At 39.1% G+C, this 23618-nt stretch overlaps 1 protein-coding gene across 4 annotated transcripts; it reads left to right on the top strand.

Annotated features, from left to right (window-relative positions):
* The first annotated feature begins 628 nt into the window (after positions 1 to 628).
* On the top strand, positions 629 to 23611 carry FAN1 (FANCD2 and FANCI associated nuclease 1). 4 transcript variants are annotated; one of them, XM_074837584.1, is made up of 15 exons: positions 629 to 752; positions 1208 to 1341; positions 1481 to 2903; positions 7962 to 8102; positions 9114 to 9309; positions 11635 to 11868; positions 12372 to 12503; positions 13634 to 13742; positions 14468 to 14587; positions 16876 to 17040; positions 18012 to 18180; positions 20031 to 20134; positions 21577 to 21771; positions 22181 to 22309; positions 23133 to 23611. In XM_074837584.1, the coding sequence occupies exons 3-15, from the start codon at positions 1607 to 1609 to the stop codon at positions 23268 to 23270; spliced, it is 3129 nt and encodes a 1042-aa protein (XP_074693685.1). In that variant the 5' UTR covers positions 629 to 752; positions 1208 to 1341; positions 1481 to 1606; the 3' UTR covers positions 23271 to 23611. The 4 variants fall into 4 exon arrangements, with proteins under 4 accessions (XP_074693685.1, XP_074693687.1, XP_074693686.1 ...); XM_074837585.1 differs by lacking the exon at positions 629 to 752 and adding an exon at positions 769 to 1119; XM_074837586.1 differs by lacking the exon at positions 1208 to 1341 and having other exon boundaries at positions 644 to 752.
* The last annotated feature ends 7 nt before the right edge of the window (positions 23612 to 23618 follow it).

Raw genomic sequence — 23618 nt, 5'->3', positions numbered from 1 at the left:
AGAACTCTTGATTTTTTTGATTTTTGTTCCAAAAAGAAAGCTTCTTGCCATGGGCAGAAGAATGTAGAATCCTGGATCTATGTGCTTTGGCTGTACAGTCTCTTGATTCTATAGTCCATTGCTTTTGTGTCTGCTGTTGTAATAGCTCCGCATGTATTGCAGGAATAACTGCATTTATTGAAGAACTTAAGGTGTATCCTAGCGGTATAAATGGGAAGTTCATGAATGGAAGAATCATGATTATCAAACAGGGGCAGGAAACAGAAGCCTTTTAAGCCTGCACTAACTCAAGAGTAAGCAAATGCTGTCTTTTAACTGAGATACTTCTACCTTGAGAAATACGCTTGAAGTATTTGCGCTTTTCTCATCTCAACAAAAAAAAAAGAAAGTCCCAGCTTTCTGGTTCCCCTTTCTCAAGAAAGGTCACAGCTGTTTTTCACCCTTCAGAGAAATTTCAAATTTAAAGAGGGCAAGATGTTTAAAATAAATAGGTCTTGGTAGGTTTTTATTAGAAGGCGGTACCCTGGCTCGGCAATCTGCTGCCCAGGCCTGCGGGCCGCCATCGGCGGTGCATTGCGCTGGCCTGACAGCGGGGGAGCCGCAAGCAGGCCGCTGTGGGGCGGGGCCTGCTGCCGCGCGGGGCCCTGGCGCCCGCCGCCACCGTAGAGCAGCGCGCCTGGCGCGGCCGCCCCTCCCTCCCCCCGACGGCCCCCGGGCCGGCCGCGGCAGAGGGACGCTTGGCTGCGGCGCCGGTGCGTGAGGAAAGTCAGGAGGCGCGGGCGGCGGGGGGGCTTCGGTTGGGTCCCCAGCGCGGCAGAGGCGGCGGCCGGGCGACGGGCTCCCGGCGCGGGGAGGGGGTAGCGGCGGTAGCAAAAATGGGTTCAGAAACCTGAGGCGCCGCCATCCCCCCCGGGAACGCACGGCGAGAGCGCGCAGAGCCGCTTGCGGAGCGGCGGGGCCTGCCTGGAACAGGCCCGGGGAGCCCGGCCCGCCCCGGCCCGGCCCGGCGCGGTGGACTCGGCGCCTGCGGCAGCGGCCCGGCAGTGCCCGAGGGTGTGCGAGACACTGCGCCTGTTGGATGTGCTCTGTGAAAGCGGGCACTTGGCACCGAAAAGCGGTGTGCGTATGAATAGCAGACAAGACAGTGACAAAAAATAGAGGACTTGACTATATCCTAACATTGAATTTATCTCGTTTGAGTTTACAGCAGCAAGTGAACGTGGCATTTAAATAGTCAAAGTGTATAGCAGTATTTCCATTTTCTTAAACCATTCCCATGAAGCCAGCTGCGGTGCTCAGCATGACGATCATCGTGTGCTTGCTTGCCTGCCTAGTGAGAAGGTAAAATACAGTTGTATTGAGCAGTTAAGGATTGCTTGACTTTTCCACTTTTAGGTTTTTTTTTCTCCACTGTTCATCTTGGTTGCGTTTGGTACCTTAAAAGATCTTTCACTCCTTTTTTTTTTTTTTCTTCTTGAAGGCATGTCAGAGGATTACAAATGGAAAATGCAAAGCCAAGGAAAGTCTTTTTTTAAAGTATTACAGAATAAGGAAATAGAGCCTGAATGAAGTTGCCTGTGCCATGTAAACGCTTTGAAGTTTTGTAATGGCAGAAGCTAGGTCTTCAGAAATTAAAAGATCCCGAGTAAGTCTGTCAGTCAGTAAAAATAAGAAAAAAAAAGGAACAACAACAAAAGTAGAAGGTAAAGGAGCACTTTCTATACCTTCAGCAACCTCCTCCATTATTTCCTTTTTTAACAATGTTCCCCCTGCCAAAATTACCTGTCCCATGTGTGGGCAAATGGTGCCAAGATATGGAATAAATGAGCATATGGATGAAACATGTCAGAGAAACCACAGTGAGATTGGTGTCACTGATTCAACACACAACTCTCTTCGGAATGAGAGTCCCCCAGCTGCAACTGTGAACAATAATTCCAGCTTATATTTTTCAAAAAACCTCTTAAATCTAGAAACTTCCAAAAGCAGTTTATTGAAAACAGAAGGGAGTGCAGCACAACAGATTAGCCCTTATTTTAGCAATAATAGTTCAGTCTGTAGTGTTAACAATACACCACAGGCTCAAACAGTTAAAATCGTCTCTTTGGGAAGCTTGTCATCTAAACTGTCCAGAAGACGTTGTATCCAGGGAGGAAAACAGATTGTGTATAAAGAAATCGACCCTTCGCCTCCAGCTGTTCACAGTATGTGCAAAAGTGCTGCAGCACAGGATGATGATGAGATTTATGCTGGACATAGTTCTCAGAAAGAAAATCGGCTTGCTCAGAGTGAGCGCCAGGAACAGGATTTTTCAACGAAGGAAACTGAATTTCAAGAAGGAATACACAAATGTAATGGAGGAGATCTTATGGATATTGTTCAGGTATCATTACCGGCTGATGACATTAATGGCAAAAGGTTACCAGTTGGTACAAGGAGCACCAAAACAGAAAGTAGGTCTGAAGGTGTGATACCTAGTCCTGATAAATTTGAAACACATCTAGCCATTTATACTTCAGCAGAGCTGACCAATAGTTTAGAAGCCAAGACTCAGCCTCACACTCAGGTTATTCATTCTTCCAAGAGAGAAGTGAACTGTGGTACGCAAAATTGCTTTAGCAAGAATGATGTACAGGTACTTCCTGGGGAAGGTCATGAAGACATTAAGGATGAGATCGATCATGCTTTGTCAGAAACTGTGGAAAAGGTAGAATTTCAAGATTCCATTGGGGACATTTTAGACAAAATAGATGAGGTTCGCTCTGTGCCCAGCTCTCCTGGTCACCCATATTACCTCCAGAATTTTTTAGTGGTGCTGCGAGCAGTCTTGGAGAACGAAGATGATGCCAGACTCTTTGATGAGCAAGATATGAACATTATAACCAAGTTCTGGAAATTATCAGGTATCTTTTTTTTATATAGTATATTTTCACATTACCTCTTGTAGAGAGAGGTAGTTTTATGTGAAGAATGCTATACCAGTGGGCAATTTAACTTGATAAATTCCCAAAGGGAAGAAGCTCCTTTTTCTCAGGAGACGTATCCCTCAGTGGCTTCTTGTAGGTAAACTTTCCTGATGTTGCTTTAATGGAGGGTAATGATAATAGTGGAGACTTGTAAAAAATAAGGAGAGAATGATTATGTATATTTCTGGTTTTCTTGAATCCTTTTTTTACTGTTTTAATACTATGTTTTAGAATCTTAAGTCAACTTGCTGCTGCATGTAAACATGTTTCTAAGGAAGGAAGCTCGTAGCACAGAAAAAGAGTATCAGATAACACCAAGTTTTTAATGATTAATATGTATGGGAATTCTAGAAAATGGGGTTATAAAGGGGCCTGTGCTGGATACATAAACCTTGAAAAAAACACTTCTGAAGTGACGTTTGTGAGCTTTGATTCAGCACATTTACAGATGACTTTCATGCTTGGTATGAATCCATGGTTATCCCTATGATTATTATCCAGTGTTTAGAAATGCTAGTTACTAGTTAACAGTAATTTTCTTGTAGGTTGCTTAGTACTTTTAACTCTCATTAATTTCAGTAGAAGCCAGAATGTTGAGGATTTAAGCCCTCCATATTTAGACAAGATTCAAAGCAGACATGTTGTCTGAATGCTATACTCATTTTTAAGTTTTACAGTAAAAGCATGGCAGAAGTGATGCAAGTTAAAACTAACCCTCCAAATTTCTATGTATGTTAGGAACTTGTCTTTTAAACTGTAATTAAGAGTAGTTTTACCAGCACTTGAGCTGCAAACTTGGAGCATCAAAATTGAAATAAGCTTATAACAATTTCTACAATAAAATCTGTATCTCAAGAGTATTGCAGGCATAACCATTTATATTGTTTTAACCTAGTATGGTAATATAGCTGCCTGACAAAGTATCTTTAGATATCTGCTCATAGGAGCTCAATTCATGCATCTGAGCTGAACATATGAAAGTGACAGTTGCATATGTACCTGCTGGTGAAAAAACAAATCAGAAACAGGCTGTACTTATTAATGTATTGTGTTCATTGAGTTTAGCTTAACTAGCAGGTTGTAAAGTTTGTCACACTAAAGAATAGTATTTCTTTGTGTGAAACTGTTGTGTATTTTGGTCTTTGTCCTTTTTCTGCACTAGTATACACCAATCTTTAGACTGTTTCCCCATTGCAAGGTGGAAGAAAACTGTTCTAGCTGTTTAGAGCACTTTGTCCCTTAATGTTTGTTTCCATAAAGTTCCAAATGATACTGTGGATTGACACCACAGGACATTACAAAAGAGAGTATCAAGGTCATGACTTGTGGTTAGCAATTATGTGAAATTTTTCCAATGCCAATAGGAGGCTTTCAGTAACTTGCAAAGATGTGGAGAGTAATAGAATGAGGTTAGGTTAGTGTATAGGACATCACAAGGTTTTTAATACAGGATACTCAGTGACAAAAATGGAGAAGTGTTGGCTTGAGCTTTTTAGGATGAAATATAACCCTGATAAGTAGTTCACAGTCTCAGTTCCTTAAAAAGATTGAGGCAGTGCATGTCTGTTTCTCTAGGAAGTACTTAAACTGTGATGGAACGATCTCAGAAATGCCTTTTTTGACTTAAAATCTTCCAAAGCTTAGCAACTGGGAAGAACCATATGAACATTCTTCATTTGTCCTAGTGGAAAAGTCAGCTGAGCTGACTCAAACCACCTTAAAGAGGTAGTTGCTAAAAAGGTGGAGGAGAAAGGAGAACTCTAAACTTACTTAGGTATTTCTGCAGTGGTTGCCTGGTCACAGTTAAGCTCTTACGAAATTGTAGTAATTACAATTATGCAGTAACACCAAACATTTAAGAAATCAAAGAATAATACTAACATAAGTTATGAGAATATTGTAAGATAAGATCATAACATAGGACTGTATTTGTCAGGGAGCAGCAAGAGCAGACTACTGTGCATGGGAGGATGAGCCAGGGGACAGCAGGGCAGGCAGGGACCACATCCTCTCTTCACTTGCAAGGGGCACAAACCCACATTGCCCAGAGAAGAAGAGCAGAGTGGATCCAGTGCCAGTGCTGCACTCAGCTGTGCTCCAGCGGTGGCAGGTCTTCAGGCAGGTCTGTGGTGGCGAGGCAGGTGCACGGTGCCTGACTGGGCACTGGCACACCACAGCAGAGCTGGGCAAGAGTGCAGGCCACCAGCCTGAGCTTTAAGGCCTTCACCCAAGCAAATGGGAGCAGGCCCCGACAGAGCCTCACACAGCTCTTCCCAGCAACCTGAGCCCAGCTTACACAGCTGCATCATATCAAAGCTGACCTTGAACATAAGCAACCAAACCTGTGGGGGCTGGGATGGGGTTGCAGAGCCTGTTGGTGCACTCAAGGCCATAACAATATTACAATAGTTAACTTTCTCCCCCTAAATGTGTATACAGTGATATCCTGGAGCTTGATAATGCCTTGTTTATGTTGTGGTAGTTAAAATGGGAATATATGAAGAAAGAATGGAATATAAGTAACAAAACTGTTGTTACTGGCTCTCTGAGGTAAGCAGTAGATGCATATCATTTACATCCAGAGATCTAGGAATAAACTTACAGGTAGGTCATTAGTGGATGCAGGCTTTGGCTACTTTGACAAATACTAAAAAAGACATTAAGGGTACAGCTTCCTTACTTCCACACTCCCTTCTCTGGATGAGTACAACACTGATCAGTAATAGTAACACGCTCTGTTAAATAAGTGCTTGTTTCTCTTTCAGTAGTGTGCTTTCAGTATTCCCCTCTCACAGGAGTTCAGAATACAGAAAGAATTATTGCAAAGTGGTGCTGATAAATTCTTGTCTGTACTGACCGCTGGTCACAAATAAAACAGTCTCTCTTTGCAGGGTAGGGAAAACACAGTAATTCAGCTATGAGAAGTGATCAGATGGCATTAAGTCAATAGATAATGAATTATGGACAAGTGATGTATGTCTTTGCCTTCAAGAAATCTTAGACAGAATACTTTACAAGTTAGGATGGATGGGTTATCTGTTCCACATTGCAAGTTTCTACCCAAGCAAGTGTTGTCTTCCAGTTACTGTAACACAAAAAAGCCACACACATGCTTAATACTATAAAGTTGCTTGAACATAGGTATCCTCCAGTATTTCTGCTAAAAAGTCTACCATTCTTTGGTGAGTTATCTCCAATGCTTATTATGACAGGAATGATATTTTTAAAAGGATTAAATTTGAAGCAATCCTTCCTTTCTGCCCATTTTTCTCAAAAGTGGATGGCCTTTATGTTGGATGTAGAGTACTGCCAATTTTCTAAGTAGTGGAAACAGTAAATAAAAGTAGGGAAAAGCAGAGGTGTATCCATAACAAGCCTGAACTTCGGTGTAATAGTAAAAAAATATTTTTTATATTTTCCTTGTTTAATTTCACTGCATGTTGCAGTTGGAAGAATTTAAATGCAGGCACATAGTTCTGGTGACGCTACTTAATGCAGTTTGTGAAATCCTCCTTCCAACTTTTATACAACAGAAAAATCGTATCCGAGAATCATTGATTTATAGTCACCAGTGGAATTGAGGTACAGAAAACTGAACAAGAAAAAACAATGTAATTTTTTTCTGTTGCATTTGAACGAATCGTAGAGGGTGAACTTTTCTAAGATCTTCTGCGTCCTTATGCTGATATTTCAACTTAGAGCAATTTTTTTATTTCAGTGATACATCTGAAACTTTCTTAAGAACTACAAAAGAAAAAAAATCCCCCAAACCTCCAAAGGTAATGTGCTGCAGAACAGGATGCTTAAGAAGCCATTAATTACTTACACAATACCTTTTTATTCTTCTGTTTGTCATTCAAATCCTTTAGAGAGAAAGCAGTCTTCACATGCCGTTACTGGATTGCAGCCCTAGTTTGGTCAGTGTCCATGGTCTGGAGAAAAGATGTCGATGTGTTGTTACTCAACCTTTTTTCCTTTTTCCACAGTTGTAAAAACTGGAGACAGGCTTCAAAGAAGTTATAACCCCACAGAGAAAATGATAAGCTTATGCATCTGAATATTGTTCTCTCAGTGAATTGATCCTGGAAACATTCTATTAAAAAAAAGCTTGAAAATCTTTTTAAGGACAGGGGAATCATTAAATAAGCATGTAAAAGTTACCTGTCATTTCTTAAATATATTTAGGTCTGGTAGTATTTCAGTGTCTGTTTTTATTAATGATCAGTTTCAGTTAAGCAGAAGCAGACAGGGATAAAAAAATTAGATGTTAATGAGGGATAAGTTCAAGTATTCAAAAGGGTACTGAATGTCATAGCAATAGGCAGACTATTTTCAGCTAAGATTTAATAATCTATTTTGTTGAATTTCAGCATTGTTAGAATTTTAGAAGTATTTTTAAAAGGTACTTTAAGAGAGCACCTCCCTGATAAAAATCAAATCAGTAGGGTTTTTTCCCTTGTTTTCAGTAGATACATTAGTTAAATTAAACTTATCTTTGGAAAAATAAGAATCTGAAGACGGCTACACAGAGAGGTATTCTGTGATTATGAAATCATTCTGTCAGACTACAGCCTCTTTTGTTTCCAAGCAAATAGTTAGTTACTGGATGAGTGTTAAAGAAAGCAAAAAAAGACCTATTGAACATCACAATATGCAGAGTTTGAAAAATGAAGTTGTCTTTTCCTAGCAAACAAATTATTTCTTAAAGGGTAAGCATGTCCAAAATGCATTTTAGCAATGTTCATTACCTACAAAATACATTGTAATAATTTTCCACCTACAAAACTTAAAGGTTCTAATGAGCAATAATTACTTGAAAACGTTAAGTTCTGGTATTTTACCAAGTCTGCTCATAGAACATTGGCAGGTTTAAAATGTATTTTAGAGGATACCTGCATCAAAGTAATTTTTCTAGGTAAGGTAGTGATTATACATAATACTGTTTTATAATTTAATTTTCTTTTTATCCTTCCCTGCTTTAAATAAAATTTGCAGTTGGTGGGCAGAAGTTATATGTGAGACTTTTTCAACGCAAGCTGAACTGGTTAAAGGTGAACAAAATAGAGTATGGAGAGATAAGTACGGATTTGTCACCAATAATTGAAGAACTGGCTGAAGCCAGATTTCTGCAAACAGGTATGGCCAGCATTAATAAATATTAAAAATATTGCACATAAAATCTGCAGTTGTGTCATGTTAGAGTTTAATGCAATACATGCTTGTCTGTGCCTTGAGAAAAGAACTAGAGGACCAAAATAATGATTTCAGGTAGATGTGTTGTGTTACATTAATAATAAAAGCAGTTAGTGCAAATTAGGTAATAGGGAGAGCTAAATAAATGTCAGGGCTATAGGTGCAACAATAGGCCTTATTTGCCCTCACCAGCCTCATCTCAGACCCTGACCTGTTCAGCCTCTGTGCATTGGTCCAGGAGCTCTACTTCTAATATCCTTCAGTGCTGCCCTGAGCTGTTTTGCAGGCACCCTGTCCCTGGCCTTGTCCATCCCTGGCTGGCTGAACCTCCAACCAGTGCTGCAGGTGTTTGTTTCCAGTCTTGTCTGTGGCCATGTGCAGTGGATGGATCCCAGACATAAATTGTAGTCTTGTCTCTAGTCTTATGTCAGGTCGTCTCTTAGATCGACCCTGGACCTTATTCATCATCACGCCTCTTCTGAGGCTGCCAGTGGAATTGGTTATCAGGACTTTTTCTCTGCCCATTCAGTTCATTTATGGTGGGTCTGCACCAGGGTTGGTGAGGACACTGCTATGCTGTGGTCACTGTTGACTCCTGGCTCATTCCCCCTTGCCGAGCAGCCCTGCTCTTGCTGCTCCCTGGCAGCACTTTTTTTTTTTTTTGCATTCAACCAATCATCAGGAAGACAAGTTTTTCTGAAGAGCATTTTTTTGTAACTGAGCAGAATTTCTTTGTTTTGAAGTTGCAAAGGGATTTTTTTCTGACTATTCCATTCCTCCAAACTGGACCTGTGAAGAGAATGAATTTCAAGCTGAACCAGCTAGCATCAATAATTCATATTTGAAGAATCTAAATCATTAGATTGGTGTTAGGTTATATGAATGTACTGTACTTTGAGCTTGAGTGTATATGTATAGCTCATAATGAACATATGTGGATCATTTTACTTTTAGAATCTGAACTGGAAGATCTGTGTGAAGGGTTGGATTTGCTTTCAGCCCCTGAGCTAAAAACACTGGCAAAGATCTTTCACTTGCCAAACCCAAATGGTCAGAAACAGCAACTTGTGGATGATTTTCTGAGGCTGGCAAAACAACGTTCAGTCTTCAGCAGGAGTCAGTCTGGTATTGGGACAGTGATTTTAAAAAGGTAACTGTTTATAGTTGAATTTTGCAGGTGAATGTAAGTTATGCTTCAAAGGACTCAGTTTGGATGCCTTTTGAAGAAAGGAATGCATTTAGTAAACTGATGAATAAAAAAGGGCAGCATTAAATTTTGACATACCGTGGGTCAAACAGAAGGGTAAATATTAGACTTTTTTCTTAAACTATGTCATGCTTTTCAGCTGTGTGCATGATTAGCTATCTCCAAAGTTACTTAATTATACAGAGAAACATTTAAAGCAAAATCGATGCAGAAAAACATCTAGAAAGACATAGGGAAAGTCATTATCTATTAAAGCAACTATCTGATGTTCGTTTGCTGGGTGAGGTCTTCTAGCAGAATTAGAGGGGAGCAGTAATCTCTTTTTTTTGTGATTGACTTTGTACTTTAGCATAGAGCCTCCTTTTTGGCAGTATTTTTAAAGGGAAAAGATTGTTGATAAAGTGTTCTTTCTTTCCTGTGAATTTTTTCACTGTGGCTATCACAGCTGTGTATATCGGATGCCTTTAAATTCCAGGTCTTGTGGGGTCCAGATTCAGGTTTAAGGTGTCATTCTGCCCTAGTAGGAGTGATTACAGCATTACCATTCTTGGTGTTTAATGGTGGATCTGTAGCTAGAACATCCACAAAAAGTCTGGGAATACGAACTAAAGTAATAGGCAGGGTACTACTGGTGCTAGGGTACAAGTCAGCTCCGGAATTTATAAGATTTCTTATGCAGTTACCTCTCTTAGTAACTAAAGTAAAAAAAGTAACTGTTCGAATAATAATGCATATAAACAAAGGTTGCTTGACTAGCAGTTAGCTTGTATAGTAGGCTGGAGAACTAGGATCTGAACTCAGTAATTGTGGAATCCTTTCTGTACAAAATACAAGTGGGGTAGAAAGCTGACAGATACCAGTATGCACTGCATTTGCCTCAATAACATAATACTGTCTTTCCTGTAGTACTCTTTTTCAAATGAGAAAGATCTAAAGCTTTGTCAAGTTTTGCATAACTATGTTGATTGGAGAAATATTTCTCCCTGAAATGGATCATGTGATTCTCCACAAGATTCCTTGTGTTAAAAGGGGCCTAGCATTGAAAGAAGAACTTTAAAATCATCCCTCCATGAAGAATTATTATTACGTGAATCAGTAAGGTCTTCTGTCCTTATGCCAAAAAAGAGGCCTAATGCTAGCTTAGTGCTGGGCTTGCAGAGCTTCACAACTGGGAGGTTTGCATAGTATGGCCAGCTTCTTTAAAGTAGTTTTATTTGGTCTTTGTTGTTTTCAGAATACAACAGGAGCTCTAGTGGTTCTAGTATTTCACACTGGTGTCATTGTCTCCAGTAGCATTGCACTTCATTGTCTGCAGGAGAACAGGTGAAGTGATCGTAGCCACAGCCATGATTATCTTGTGTTAGAGGATGTTGGGACTTTGTGATAAGTATGGATGTTTTAATTTAAGGAGTTGCAGTTGTTTCCTCATTCTTATCCATATATAGAAAACTTCAGTATGAAAATACTTTGTATCACTCGAGATTTCATTTTTTCTGTTTGATACTAGATATTTGAACTATATGACAATGCATGGTGCATAATTTGTGTAATATCTCTAACAGAAACAAAATTGTTTTCAGACTATTGGCTTAAACTATACAAAGGAAGGCTAGAAAAAAAATGTGTTCAGGAAATGGAAAGGAACCTGGGAAAGTTAGTTACATTGCAAAAAAGTCCTTGTTGCTGGCTTACTCCCTACTCCAAGACAAGAGGCTGATAGTTACTTGCTCAGCCACATCAACTTTGGGAATGTAATGCTCTTTGCTGAAGTTGACAGCTGAAATACTAGTTACCCTATGGATCAGAGAAAATTCCGTTTTAAATCTGTGCTGCCCTGTGGACAGGTAACAGAAATCTTGTCTTGTGTGAAAAGGCTGGGTGAAGATGTGCTAATGGAGACACCCTAAAACAAGGGATCTCAAATTGTGGTCTGTAAACGTTGCCCTAACAGCAAACCATGTCTTGTTGCTTGTTGGTACTGCCTGGCATAGCAACAGGAGTGGCTTCTCCCAGAGGCCAGATAGTTCCAATTCTATTCTGCTTGAAGTTTGGCCCGTAAACTTTTTACTAGTTCATGCATTTCTTTGGCTTTTCACTAGGGATTATATGCACTATATAGTTTCTGAAGCTGCTCCTTTCAAGGAAAATCAAGTTTACACATTAATTGGCTTGAAAACAAAATTATTCTCATACTTCATTCAGTATATTTTAATTTTTATAAGTGATGGTAAAAAACATTTGTTATAATAATTTTATTTGTCCTTCCAGGGTGAAGGACCTGGCTGGAAGATCTGTCAGGGTCTGTAAAGGCCCTCGGGCTGTCTTTTCTCGAATTCTGCTGCTGTTTTCACTGTCTGAGTCACTGGTGGATGAAGAAGCTGGTAGTGCTGGTCAAGGCCAGCTCTTCACAGTCCTTATGGTAAACATGGGGCGTATGGTATTCCCCAGTTACACCGTCAACAGGAAAACACAGGTCTTCCAGGACAGAGAAGATCTTATCAGGTAGGGGGAGCTTTGGCAGGTTGGAAATCTGTTTATGTCTAGAAAAGCTTTACTGCAGTACTTGTGTAGGCAAATAAGAATTTGTCACGTAGAACTCCAGAGGTAAATAGGCAGAAGTGCACTTTTGCAGTGATTTTAAATGCATTTTTGTATCCAGGTAGGACTTGTAATTCATAGCAGCTTGCATATTTAAATATGCATAAATAGCATATTTATTTAGTTCATGATCATCTGATGAAAGTTTTTTCTTCTTTTGCTGTGATGATTATTAGGATGGGCTCCGAACAAAATAAAAAAATACATTCTCTGGTTTGTAAGTAATTTTAAACATAATGTACCCTCCTAGTGTAAACTCTTACATGATTAAGAATAAAGTTGTTTGCATTGTTCAATGTATTTGGAGACTGGAAGGGAGTTTTTAAAAGGTATTGTATGGAGGAATTGATTTCTTTTAATTGTAAATGCTTTTTGAGCCTAATACATTTACTGTTTTTTTCCCTTAGGTATGCAACTGCTGCTCATCTGTCAAATGATATAGCCAGTGCAATGGTAAATGGAAACTGGGAAGAAGCTAATCATCTATATATGTGTGCTAAAGAAACCTGGAATGAACTGAAAAATCACCCTTCTTTGAGGTACTAAACTGGAAACCAGCCTAGTGTTTATGTGAAATATTGAGTATATTATCATACTTTGGGTACTTTTGAGAGAGGCTTATAGACTAGTGATATTATTTAAGCCTGATAAATTTAGAAGCTTTAATGTTCCTGAAAGCTTTGAACTTCCTGGTTGTTTGTTTAGCTTTTAAGTGATTATATGAAAAGGCCTTTTTTATAAAACCTTGGGAATGAATTGGTAGGCATGGGTAAAGCACTAAAACATTTCTGTTCTATGTGCCAATGGAGGAGAACAAGAGCCTTATTTTTCCCTTGCCATACTTTGTTTTTATGACTTTTAGACAAATAGCAGTAAGCAGAACTTAAAATTCACTGTGAATAAAAGAGTGTTGCGGACATTATGGGAAAACATACTGGGTTATTCATCTCTTCAAACTTCCAAGTGGGTGTCACTCATGAAATGTTCCTAAAGATCAGAGAACTGAAATAACATGTATTGTTTTTGAAGCGTCCTTCATCAGTTTTTCTTTCATTTATTTTGTTTTCTGGCTTAATGATACACCAAAAGTTAAAGCCTTATGTTTGGCGTTTTATTCATTTTCATGGCAACTGATTTAAAGTCATATTCATAAAGGGTCATTTGGAGGTCTATTCCATTTCACACTGAAAACAGTAGAAAAGCCTATTTTTATTTCAATAAAACATTCATGAGACTTTATCTTGAAACATAGAGATGTCTCCCCAAAAGTTGTCTTTTTTTATGGCAGGAAATGCCTATTCTAGCCTTTTTCTTTCATTCAGCGGTGTTTCTAAAGTTAACCTTCTGACTTACAAGAACAAGTTGGCAGTAACAAATCATGATGTAATAAATTACTGGTTTGCATTTGATGTAAAACTTATTAACTAATAATTCCACTGCTGTTGAAACCCAAGTATGCTGTGGAAATGCAGCTTGCACCTGCAACCTCAGCTAAACTATTTTCTTTTGGGGTCTTGAGTTTGCAGCTGGGATACTCATTTCAGTTCGATTTTGATATATAAGGCATTTAATTTTTGTAAATGCTCTAGGTATAAGTATTCTTAGTAAGAGAACCTCAAGAATTTAAATTACCATCATTAAATTGATCTGAGCTGCTCTTATCTTTCAGCTATCACAGAGTTTTACCTGAGTATCTGCGACATTTCACAGTTGGCTGGGTGTATACAAGAATCCTTTCTCAGGGTGTTGAAATTTTGCAGAGACTTCACATGTATGAGGTAAAATGGTGAAGTGAGTAGGAATACATGTTTAATGTAGCATTGTACATAAACTCACATTTCTGATATGGCTGGAAAATGGTGTAATGTTTACCAGGACTTGCTACAGTTCCCTTAACAGACTACTTTTAAGGAAAAAGTGCCTTTTTTTCTTGCTACTTAAGAAAGCTTTAAATTGTTTTGATTTCTGCTTATGCTTTGGAGATTTACTATATGTAATATACCGTAAGACTGTTGCTGAGTCATTGTTTCATTATTTAAAGATATCTGTGTTCCACTAGATTTGGTTACTGCTTTTAAATAAGAAAATCTTGGAAGAAAAGTCTTCTGTGAAATCCCTGCCTCTTCACCTTAGGAGCTAACAGCTCCCAAGGCCTCTGACTTACATGTTAAAGCAAACCAGATTATTCTGAAGAAGACTGCTTCTGCAAAAAGGCAACAAGTAATACTCATGTCTTCATATACAATAAGGAATACAGAAAGGACAAAACCACTGTATTTTTGGTAGCTAACCTTTAAGTTTACATAAAAATACTGCTATTCTAGAGTTTTTAAGATACACCCATGCACATTGGATGCTGAAGTAAAAATGGGGTTTGAATTGGGCAGATACGAAGTTTTATAACACCCAGTAATTAGAAGGAAAAGTGACAAGCTAATTATATAATGAAATTTGAACGTGGTTTTCTAACTCAATTAATAAAGATGTAATCCTGTTGCTACAGGAAGCGGTGCAGGAGCTGCAGACTCTTCTGTCTCAGGATGTGTATTGTACTGACAGCAGAGGGCGATGGTGGGATCGCCTAGCTCTGAATTTACATCAGCACTTGAAAAACACTAAGAAGGTATCTTCACGACTGCATGCCGTAAAGCTGGAGACACTGGGGTCATGGGCCAGAAACATTTTTAAAAAATATTTTGTATGAGAAGAACAGTGGGGTAGGCTCTCCAAAAAATGTGGATATTGGTAGGAATCCCAAGGTCAGGCAACCAGTTTCTCCTAAGAAATTGAGTATACCCTCATCCTTGGTTTGTCTGCTTTTTTTTGTTGCCTAGAAGAACACTGTTTGGCATGAAGGATGTGTACAGAGTTATCAGGCAGCAGCTTCCTTGCTGTTCTGCCTTATAAATCTGCCTAATGTGTGAGAAGCAGAGAAATTTCTTGCAGTAAACGCTTCTGCTTCAGAACCTGAGTTCTGAATGAGGATATATCCAGAATGAAAAAAGAAAACATGATTGGAAGGAGTTTTTTAATGTTTTCAAACAAAAAATTAAGACAATTAAGTCCTTGGCTAACTGTTGACAGTGGAGAGAAGGTTGTCTTCTATACCTGGACCAGTTTTGGTGTGGGTAAGGGGTCAAGCAGTAGACAACCCCATTTCTAGTCTGTTACTTGTACACAGCTCTGGCAGAGTTATCAGTCCTCAACAGCAAATTTATACTATTTCTGTGGTCCAAAACCCATAACTGACCACCCTTAGACTGGTAAAGAATAACATTAATGGTTTTAGGCAGAGTGTATTACAGGCTATGTCCATCCTGGTCTGTTTAATTCTCTTAGGAAGGCAGACTAGGGGAGAAGAGCTTTTGAGGTAATCTTAGCTTTTGCTGAAAATTTGCCCACTTCCCTTCCAGTAGGGCACACATACCAGTAGGGTGTGTTTGTACAAGCTAGATACGTTATTTGTGCAGTGCGTAAACTTGTCTATCTTGAGTCTGAATGATGCAGTTCAGGCTTTCAGAAACACTGTGTACATGATGAACAGTCTTTCAGTTTCCTAAGTGATTAGCTGGCATGTAGCTGAATGAGAGAAAAATAACCATATAGGAATGGCAAGGACTGTGTGCAAGGATTATTGTAAATCTCTGTAGAACTTTCCGGCACCTCTGGAAAGATAAAAGAACCAGAGAAAACTGCAAGCTGCAGTACAGATTGTACCTTTCAATTTCTTGTGAGTCAGCACCAGCTTTTCACAGACTTTCTTTTCAAGAGCCACAAGGCATAGAAGCCACTGTCTATCTCATTTTAGGGCTCAGTTGCAGTTCATGAATTTTCTGTGCAAGAAACAGCAGGTTGGTAGTTGTACCAGCTGCTGGTCTGAGGATTTAGAAGTACAGGAGATTATGTCTGTTTTTCCTGTCTGTTACAGAGAAGAAATATTATCAGTGATTGAAAATGAAACTCCACAGGACTGTTTAGGTCACAGTGAAGTATGGGCAGACTGAAAATCAACTTTTAACTAAAAGACAAAGAAGACCAATCTAATTAAAAGCACCTAAGATACCTGACTAATTTGGCAGTGAAAATAGAGATTTAAAGAAGTTTTAAGTCCAGGAACAGTAGCAGTTGTAGAGTTACTTAAAATAAGCAGAGAATGCCTTTTTTTTCCCCTTGGTGTTGCTTCCTTGCCTCATTAAAGCTATTGACAATTGGGATTAAAATGCTTGTATTTTGTGTTGCATTTTAATTCTCTAAGTCTGTTAAAAGGAAATAATATTATAGGCTGTCAGTTGTCTCTTCTGCATCTTATACCCCCATATCAGGCTTTTTCCAGATTTGGAATTAGAAGTTGTACAAAGGAAAATTAGTCTCGGTTCCTTATTTATAAATTAGGACAAAGTGCCTTCCTCAAGTCATCGAAGGAGAGTATGACAGAACCATGATTTGAATTAATTTTTGGAGTCCATATTTAACCCCAGATGTTCTTCAGTGCAGTAGTGCATTGGTCTAAAATTTATTTTGTATGTACATTCTTGCACAACTGATCTGGTCCTTCTGTTTTCGTATTATGTGCTGTTAAGAAACTGACTTAAAAATATTGAACTGATTTACCTTAGAACCAACTCTTTTTTCTAGTTGCTTATGTAGAATTTATACTTCCTTAATCTTACATTGATCAGTGGACAGTGATTTCTTTTTACTGTACTAGTACAAATTTGAATACAGAAGCCTCCTAGTGCATAGTAGTTACCACTTCAGTACGTAAGTAAGAAAGGTGGCCCTGTCTTTTATGCTGTTTTTTACATTCACGTTTTTGTGCTCCTTAAATCAGTCGGTCTTTTGGGCTTAGTAAGAACAGACAGGTGTGCCTGGCCTTTCTAAATTATTGCTTGTTACCTTGCTCTTTGCTAGGCCATTGACTGCATTAGAAATGGGCTGGCAGACCCATTTGTACGTACTGGGCATCGTCTCTCTCTCTACCAGCGAGCCCTACGAATCAGAGACTCGCCAAGCTGCAAGCAGTTCAGATGCCTGTTTTATGATCTGCCAGTCATAACTGTGGAGGATGTGACACATGTAAGTAAAGTTGCTGAGAAATAACAACTCATGATGTCTTTTTTCTGCTGACAAAAAATCTGGGAGACTGTTGCTATGTGCTGTGCACCAGCCTCTGACTTATTTTTGCTGCAGGAAAATGAATACAAATGTGTTTCTAAAACAGAAGCCTCTTGTAAACAAATATTTTATATTTAATATTTAATAAATGGTCAGTTTCTTAGCTGAAGTTAGTCAGATATACACTGATTTAATTTGCATTGCTTTACTGAATATGTGTTACGAATCTGATCAACTATAAAGTCCACTAATTTACCAGCAATGCTCTTGAACCTTTCTGTCTGAAGAGTCTGATCAAATCAGTGCATTGCCTCTGGTTCAAGCTGAGCATTCTGTGTGTAAGAAAAAGTAGTAGTAACCTTAAGACATTGTCAGCATTGCATCAGTGGCTCAAAAAATACAAGGTTTTTTTAATAACCTTTGGGAGTTACGCACTCTTAAATATGCGCTATGTGAATACGCAATGTGATGCACTTGCATCATATTGGACTGGATTTTTTTTTAACTCATTCTTTTCCCTACTGTTGCAAAGATAATGGTATCTGGGCAAAGGCAGAGCAGAGCCTCACTTTCTCTCTCAGCCTTGTCCCCACTATCTCCCTACAGCCCTTCTTTTTTTCAGTCCAGAATCAGTATCCTCAGTCGTCTGTATTCTTTGTTCCTAGTCCTGCATATAGAAAGACTACATTCCCATCTGCCCAGCATTTTTGCTAGACATCTTTTTTCTGAAAAATTTGCCAGTTTATAAAACTGAACAATGATTTCAAGGAAATGGCAGGTTAAATTTTATTCAGTTGATTTTTGGAAACAAGTCTAGTTCTGATTTTAAGAAAACTGAAAAGGAGTATGTGCTTTAGGAGAGATTTGAATACCTAGGCTAAAGCTTTCTAAATGTGATTCTGGAAAGTAATTAGTTCTTTTAATATGTTCAGGTTACAATCAAAGGAAAGATGTGTCCTCAGATGGGAATGGGCAAATCTGTATTTCTAATGGAGGATATTGGTGATGAAGAAGGAGGTGAAGACTTCAGTGTATCCACAGTCATGTGCTCAGTTGAGGAGCTGGCGTTAACTCATTACAGGCAGAATGGTTTTGATCAGGGTAATAGTAATTTTATTTTTTTTACATTAAAATAACTGTGGGAGTAAAGAACTAAGCAGTTTAGTTAATAGACCAATTTTAGCTGATTTCATTAGACCAGTTTTTAGTCTGATTCTGTTCCTTTCCCAAACAGCTCTAATATGTAATTTCCTTACCAAAATGCTCTAATATATATTTTCCACCTGACCTGCTTCCTGGCCTTTAATTATTTCCTGCCTTCATATACCTAAGGTGGTTTTGAAATGTGTTAAGACAAACCCAACATTTCTTCTTTATTTCCATAAAAATCGCTTTGCTTTTTTTATCAGTGAACAGCTCTTTTATTTGTTAGGGGTAAAATGGTAGCAGTGTCATTTAAGGGAGTGTCACTAAGGAAAGGTAAACTTCCATTGATTTTTGGTACTAGATGAGCATGAAAACTGTATACACCATAGCAAGAAAATTAGCAACTTCTTTTGAAAAGGCTTGATTTTCAGCTCTATTAGTAGTTGTTCATATATTTTTACAACTTAAGAGCAGTGAAAAGCCATGGACAAATAAGTATATATAGGTCCATTTTACAGGAAAAAAACAAAATACAAAAGGGTAGGCAGGTTATATTTTTATATAAAATACATAATATCAATTTATATTACTGATATGTTCCCAAATACTGTTGCAGGAGAAGTGGCCATACCAGAAAAGGGTAAATGGGAAGCTGACAATATTTAGAATTTGGCAGAATTGTGCTGAAGTCCCCACTTGATTCCTCACTCCCACCCACTCACCATCAGTTGGTCTTGGCTCAGTACAAATTCTGAGCACACAGTGGCCATGTGTGATTTAGCGGTCAGCCTAAGGAAACAGAATGCCCAGTCCAGCACTGTGCACACACACACTAACGCATGCACACATGCAGGCACACTTGCTCGCTCTCCTCCTCTGCAATATGTATGCTAGATCATACGTGTATAATACGTATATACTGTACTATATATCTAATATAGTAACCTAGAGCATATATTTGATTATCTATATGTATTATATATAACATTACATATTATATCTAATATGCTAACAGACTATTAGCAGAACATACATCACAGAATGGTTGGGATTGGCAGGGAGTGCTGGAGGTCACCCTGTCCAACCCCCCTGCTCAGGCAGGGCCACCTGGAGCCAGTTGCCCAGGACTGTGTCTGGCTTTTGAGTATCTCCAGGGGTGGGCACTCCGCAACCTCTCTGGGCAACCTGTGCCAGCACTCGGTCACCCTCACAGTGAACAAGTGTTTCCTGATGTTCACATATATGTATATGTTCATACATATATGTCATTCATACACAAATTTTGTTATTAATGTATTACATTTTTACTATGCTGGGCATTGGTCTGGTGGTGAGTGCTTTGTGCAGCACATGCATGTATACACATACATGTGTACACACGTGTATGTATAGCTCCATATACATGTATGTATCTATGTATACATGTGTATGTATAATATAAAACATTTATCTATAAACATTTTGATATTAATATATTACCTTTTTAGTGTAAAAATTTTTTTAAATTTTATTAGAACTTGTTAAAATTAGAACAGTAAACCTTATTCATGACAAGGCATAGTTAATTTAATCCTACACTGTAAATGATGGTCACTAGCCTGGAAATAGAAAACATTAGCAAACTGTGGAAGTAATAAAGAGCATTTACAATTTGATGCTGTAATGTTGGTACATACTGACATCAGCTGTGTAGTAAACCCAAACATAGCATGTTTCTGTTTTGGATCATGATGATTTAGTACCTCCTTATATGGGATTGCTGTAGAAATTAATGTTTCCATTTTTTATTAAATTTTGCTGTTTAGGTATTCATGGGGAAGGCTCAACATTTATTACGCTGTACGGTATTCTAATGTGGGATATCGTTTTCATGGATGACATACCTGATGTGTTCAGGAATTCCTATCAGGTAGTTTTTGAAAGGCTTTCTTTAGTTAATTTCTTTACTCATTGCTGTAGACTCTCTAACCGTGTTAAAATCTTACTTGGAATTAGATTAACATTTTTATTCTGAGGGACTTTCCAGACAGATCTTGGTGTTTGCTTGCTTTTATTATTTGTTATCTTGGGCTTGTTACTAAAGGGCTCCTCGATAACTAATTGCTGTGGAAGTCTGGATTGACTGTCAGATAAAGTGGGATTCATCTTGCTAAATGCCTGTGTCCTACATCTGAACTCTCTGGGCAAAGCTTCCTTTATAGTCAGTGGAAGGATACTGCTATACCATAGCATTGTTCATCTCGTTTGAAGATGATGCGTTGCATTTTAAAAAAAAAAAAAAAAAAAAGGAGAGTCTTGTTTCTTTTCAGTAGCCTTTAAAGGGAAGTCACAATTTTAAAATCAGGTTTGTTAACACCCCCACCCACTCCACCCCAACATGTTTATGCTTTTGGGATCATCCTTTTTTGTCAAAAAGAAAGAAACAAGCAGCCAACACTACACCACCCCCAGCACTCCCTGCCGCACCCTAAGATTTATGATTCCTGGTGAACTTGTGGCTTTTAGCTAAATGCTTTACATCCTACAAATTACAGCTAGACTCAGTTTTAATAGTTGCAATTAGAAAACTTGATCAGTTAGTGACATTTGCTAAGAAAACTCTAAAAAGCCATCTCAGATGTTGTAGAACTGAAAAAGGCCAGACAATTGTCTTCTCATTCTTTCAGTCATTCCTAGGCTGGTTTTTTTGTGGGATTAGCTGTGGCAGCAGTTTGTGTAAGGCTGAAATTTGCCATTTTCTAAGTGCTCTGCATTTGATTTTGACAAGCTGAAATGGCACTCAGCTACTACTTGATAGCCTGTTTCAGCTGTGTTCAAAATTGAATAATTGCTGCGGTGAATTTATACAATAATTTGTTCAGCGCTATGCATAAGGCTCTCTGCTTTTAGGCAGCTTGAGTAATACGCCCCAGTTTCATGACTGCTTTGTTTTTCCCACCTCAGACAGCTCACTGTAGCTGAGCAGTGTTGATACTGATGCCAAATCCTGACTAGAATGTTACTGCTCAGAGGGTTAGGAGAGCAGTAGGAGCTCCGAGAGCAGTCAGGAGCGCAGAGAGTTACGGGAGTTTGTTGTGTGTTAAAGGAAACCTCTGGCTAGAGGTGAAAAACCAACAGAGCACAGGCTAAGATGTGGCCAGCATTTGTTGCACTGGCATTGGGTGTTAAAATATATGCATATCTTTTCCCATGATGTAATAAAGGTTTATGTGGTGGGCATATTCAAGTTGAATGGACTCAGTGTTTGAGTGAATTTGTAGTTGAGATAAGAAACATATTTAGCACATTGTCATTCTTGGAATCGCTGTTTTGCTGGCAGCTCCTCAGAGCTGTGTTTGCCTTTTTATACAGACATCCCCCCTGGATTTATACACTGACAGCTTCTATGAGAACAGGAGGGATGTCATTGAGGCCAGACTCCAGCAGCTTCATACAGCTTCCTCAGAGACACTGGCAAAGTTGATCGCTGATGTCTGGACCACTCAGGAGGGAAAAGCAGCAGCACTCGTTAGCTGGGGGCGTTTTATTTCCCTCCAGCAAGTTCAGGTAAGTTACTGTTGTCCAGAACGGGCACTCTGTTTGATGAGGCTTGCCATTAACTCACCCACAGCCATAGTGTGCTCACAGTTTGCACTGAGCCAAGACTGAGGGCAAGTAGTGGGAGGGAGGTAGTGAGTGGGGACTTCAGTGCAATTCTGCCTAATCCCAAATCCTGTTGCTCTTTTCTGATAGGGTCACTTTTCCTGCCACAGTAGTTGGGCAACAGCAGGGAAATGGCTGTAGATAACATCTGCTTAAGTTTCTTGTTACATGTGACTAAACAAAAAGCTGAGATGGGCCTTGGAATATTCTTGTGAGAATTGGGAAATGGCTGTACAGGAAGTTTTTTTAAAAAAAAAACAAAAAACAACAAAAAAAACCAAACAAAAAACAACTACCAAAATGTCTCTTACAGAGCCTTGTCTCTTGCCTTGGAGGAATGTTTCTGAGTGGTGTTTTTAGGCGGCTTTCCAAAGACCTACGCCATTGCAGAGGGGGACTGCCTGACCTGGTTGTGTGGTGTACTCAGACGAATCACTTTAAGGTATATTGGGAGATGATGGAAATACTCAGTGCTCAGCTGATGTTAGGAGCAAAACCTTCCAGCTGTCAGCCCATACAAACTGTGTTTTCCTGTTGTGGTGGAAGTGCACCTGCTGCTCATGCCCAGCAGCTATGGCAAGTAGTGGGTGATTGGTTCTCTGCTATCTCATCACATTTTGGTGTAGCTTTAACGGGCATAATGAGAAACAGCAAGCAGGGGCTAGGTATTGTTGTAGAATAAGTCTTCGATATTAAATTTCCTGTAAAGCAACTGTTACTAATCAGTCATACACATTGTGACTGCTGTTAGGAAGGGGTGCTAATGTCACCACATACAAAAACTTGAGTATATGAGACTACAGCAACTGTGACTGTCTCTGCTACAAAAATTGAGTAACCGTGGTGGTGGAATAGGTACTAGAAGGCTATTGGACATCTCTCAGCTGTTGGAGCAACTTGTTATGCATTTATAAAACAGAACTGAATAGCAGAAATTAGTTCTCTAGAACATCTGAGCAAGTTGCTGTCAGTATCAGCTGGAACAGTTGAGGTTGCAGATGATCAGTTTTTGAGTATGTGGTATCTTCATTCACCAGTGCCTGTGTCTGTGTTTTGGTGGATATTTAGTATATAAAATTTCATTCTCTTAAACTTTGGAAGATGGGTTAATAGTTTAGTACCTGCTGGGCCTTCCATTGTGGTAAATCTGTATTATTTTTGTTGCAAGTAACAGCCATAAAAGAATACTTACATTAGTCTGTGGGAGCTAATGGTCTTTCAGTCCCTCCCCTGGCGCACTACTAATCATCCACCTTTCTTTGTAGCTGGTGGAAGTGAAAGGTCCCAACGATCGCCTGTCCCCCAAGCAGATAATCTGGCTGAGTGAACTGAAGAAGCTGGGTGCTGCAGTGGAAGTTTGTCACGTGCAAGCTGTTGGAGGCAAGAGTAAACGCCTCAGTTGACAATAGAGGCCTTGATCCCGTGGGTAACTTGGGTGCTTGTAAAGGAACTGGCATGACACACACTACTGGCTGCTGCTGTTAGAAGTAGTTTCTTCTAATATTCTAGTTTCTTGGAACATTACTGTGGTTATTTTTAGCACAAAACATTCTAAAAAATAGTTTGGAGAAGACTGTCAGTATCACTTTGTGTTCAGAAGAACAAAGCCTTTCTCTTCTATACACGCTTCATAACTTACGCTATGAAAGGTAATGTAGGGGTTTTGCCCCATAAAGAGAAACAGCTGCAATCACACTGGTACCAACTGAGAACATCCTCTACAATAAAAGATGTGATGCATCAAGTCCTGA

Source organism: Strix aluco, chromosome 12 (genome assembly GCF_031877795.1).
Source record: "Strix aluco isolate bStrAlu1 chromosome 12, bStrAlu1.hap1, whole genome shotgun sequence".
NCBI lineage: Eukaryota > Metazoa > Chordata > Aves > Strigiformes > Strigidae > Strix > Strix aluco.
The sequence above is the reverse complement of the archived record's forward strand: the minus strand, read 5'-3'. Positions and strand labels throughout refer to the sequence as shown.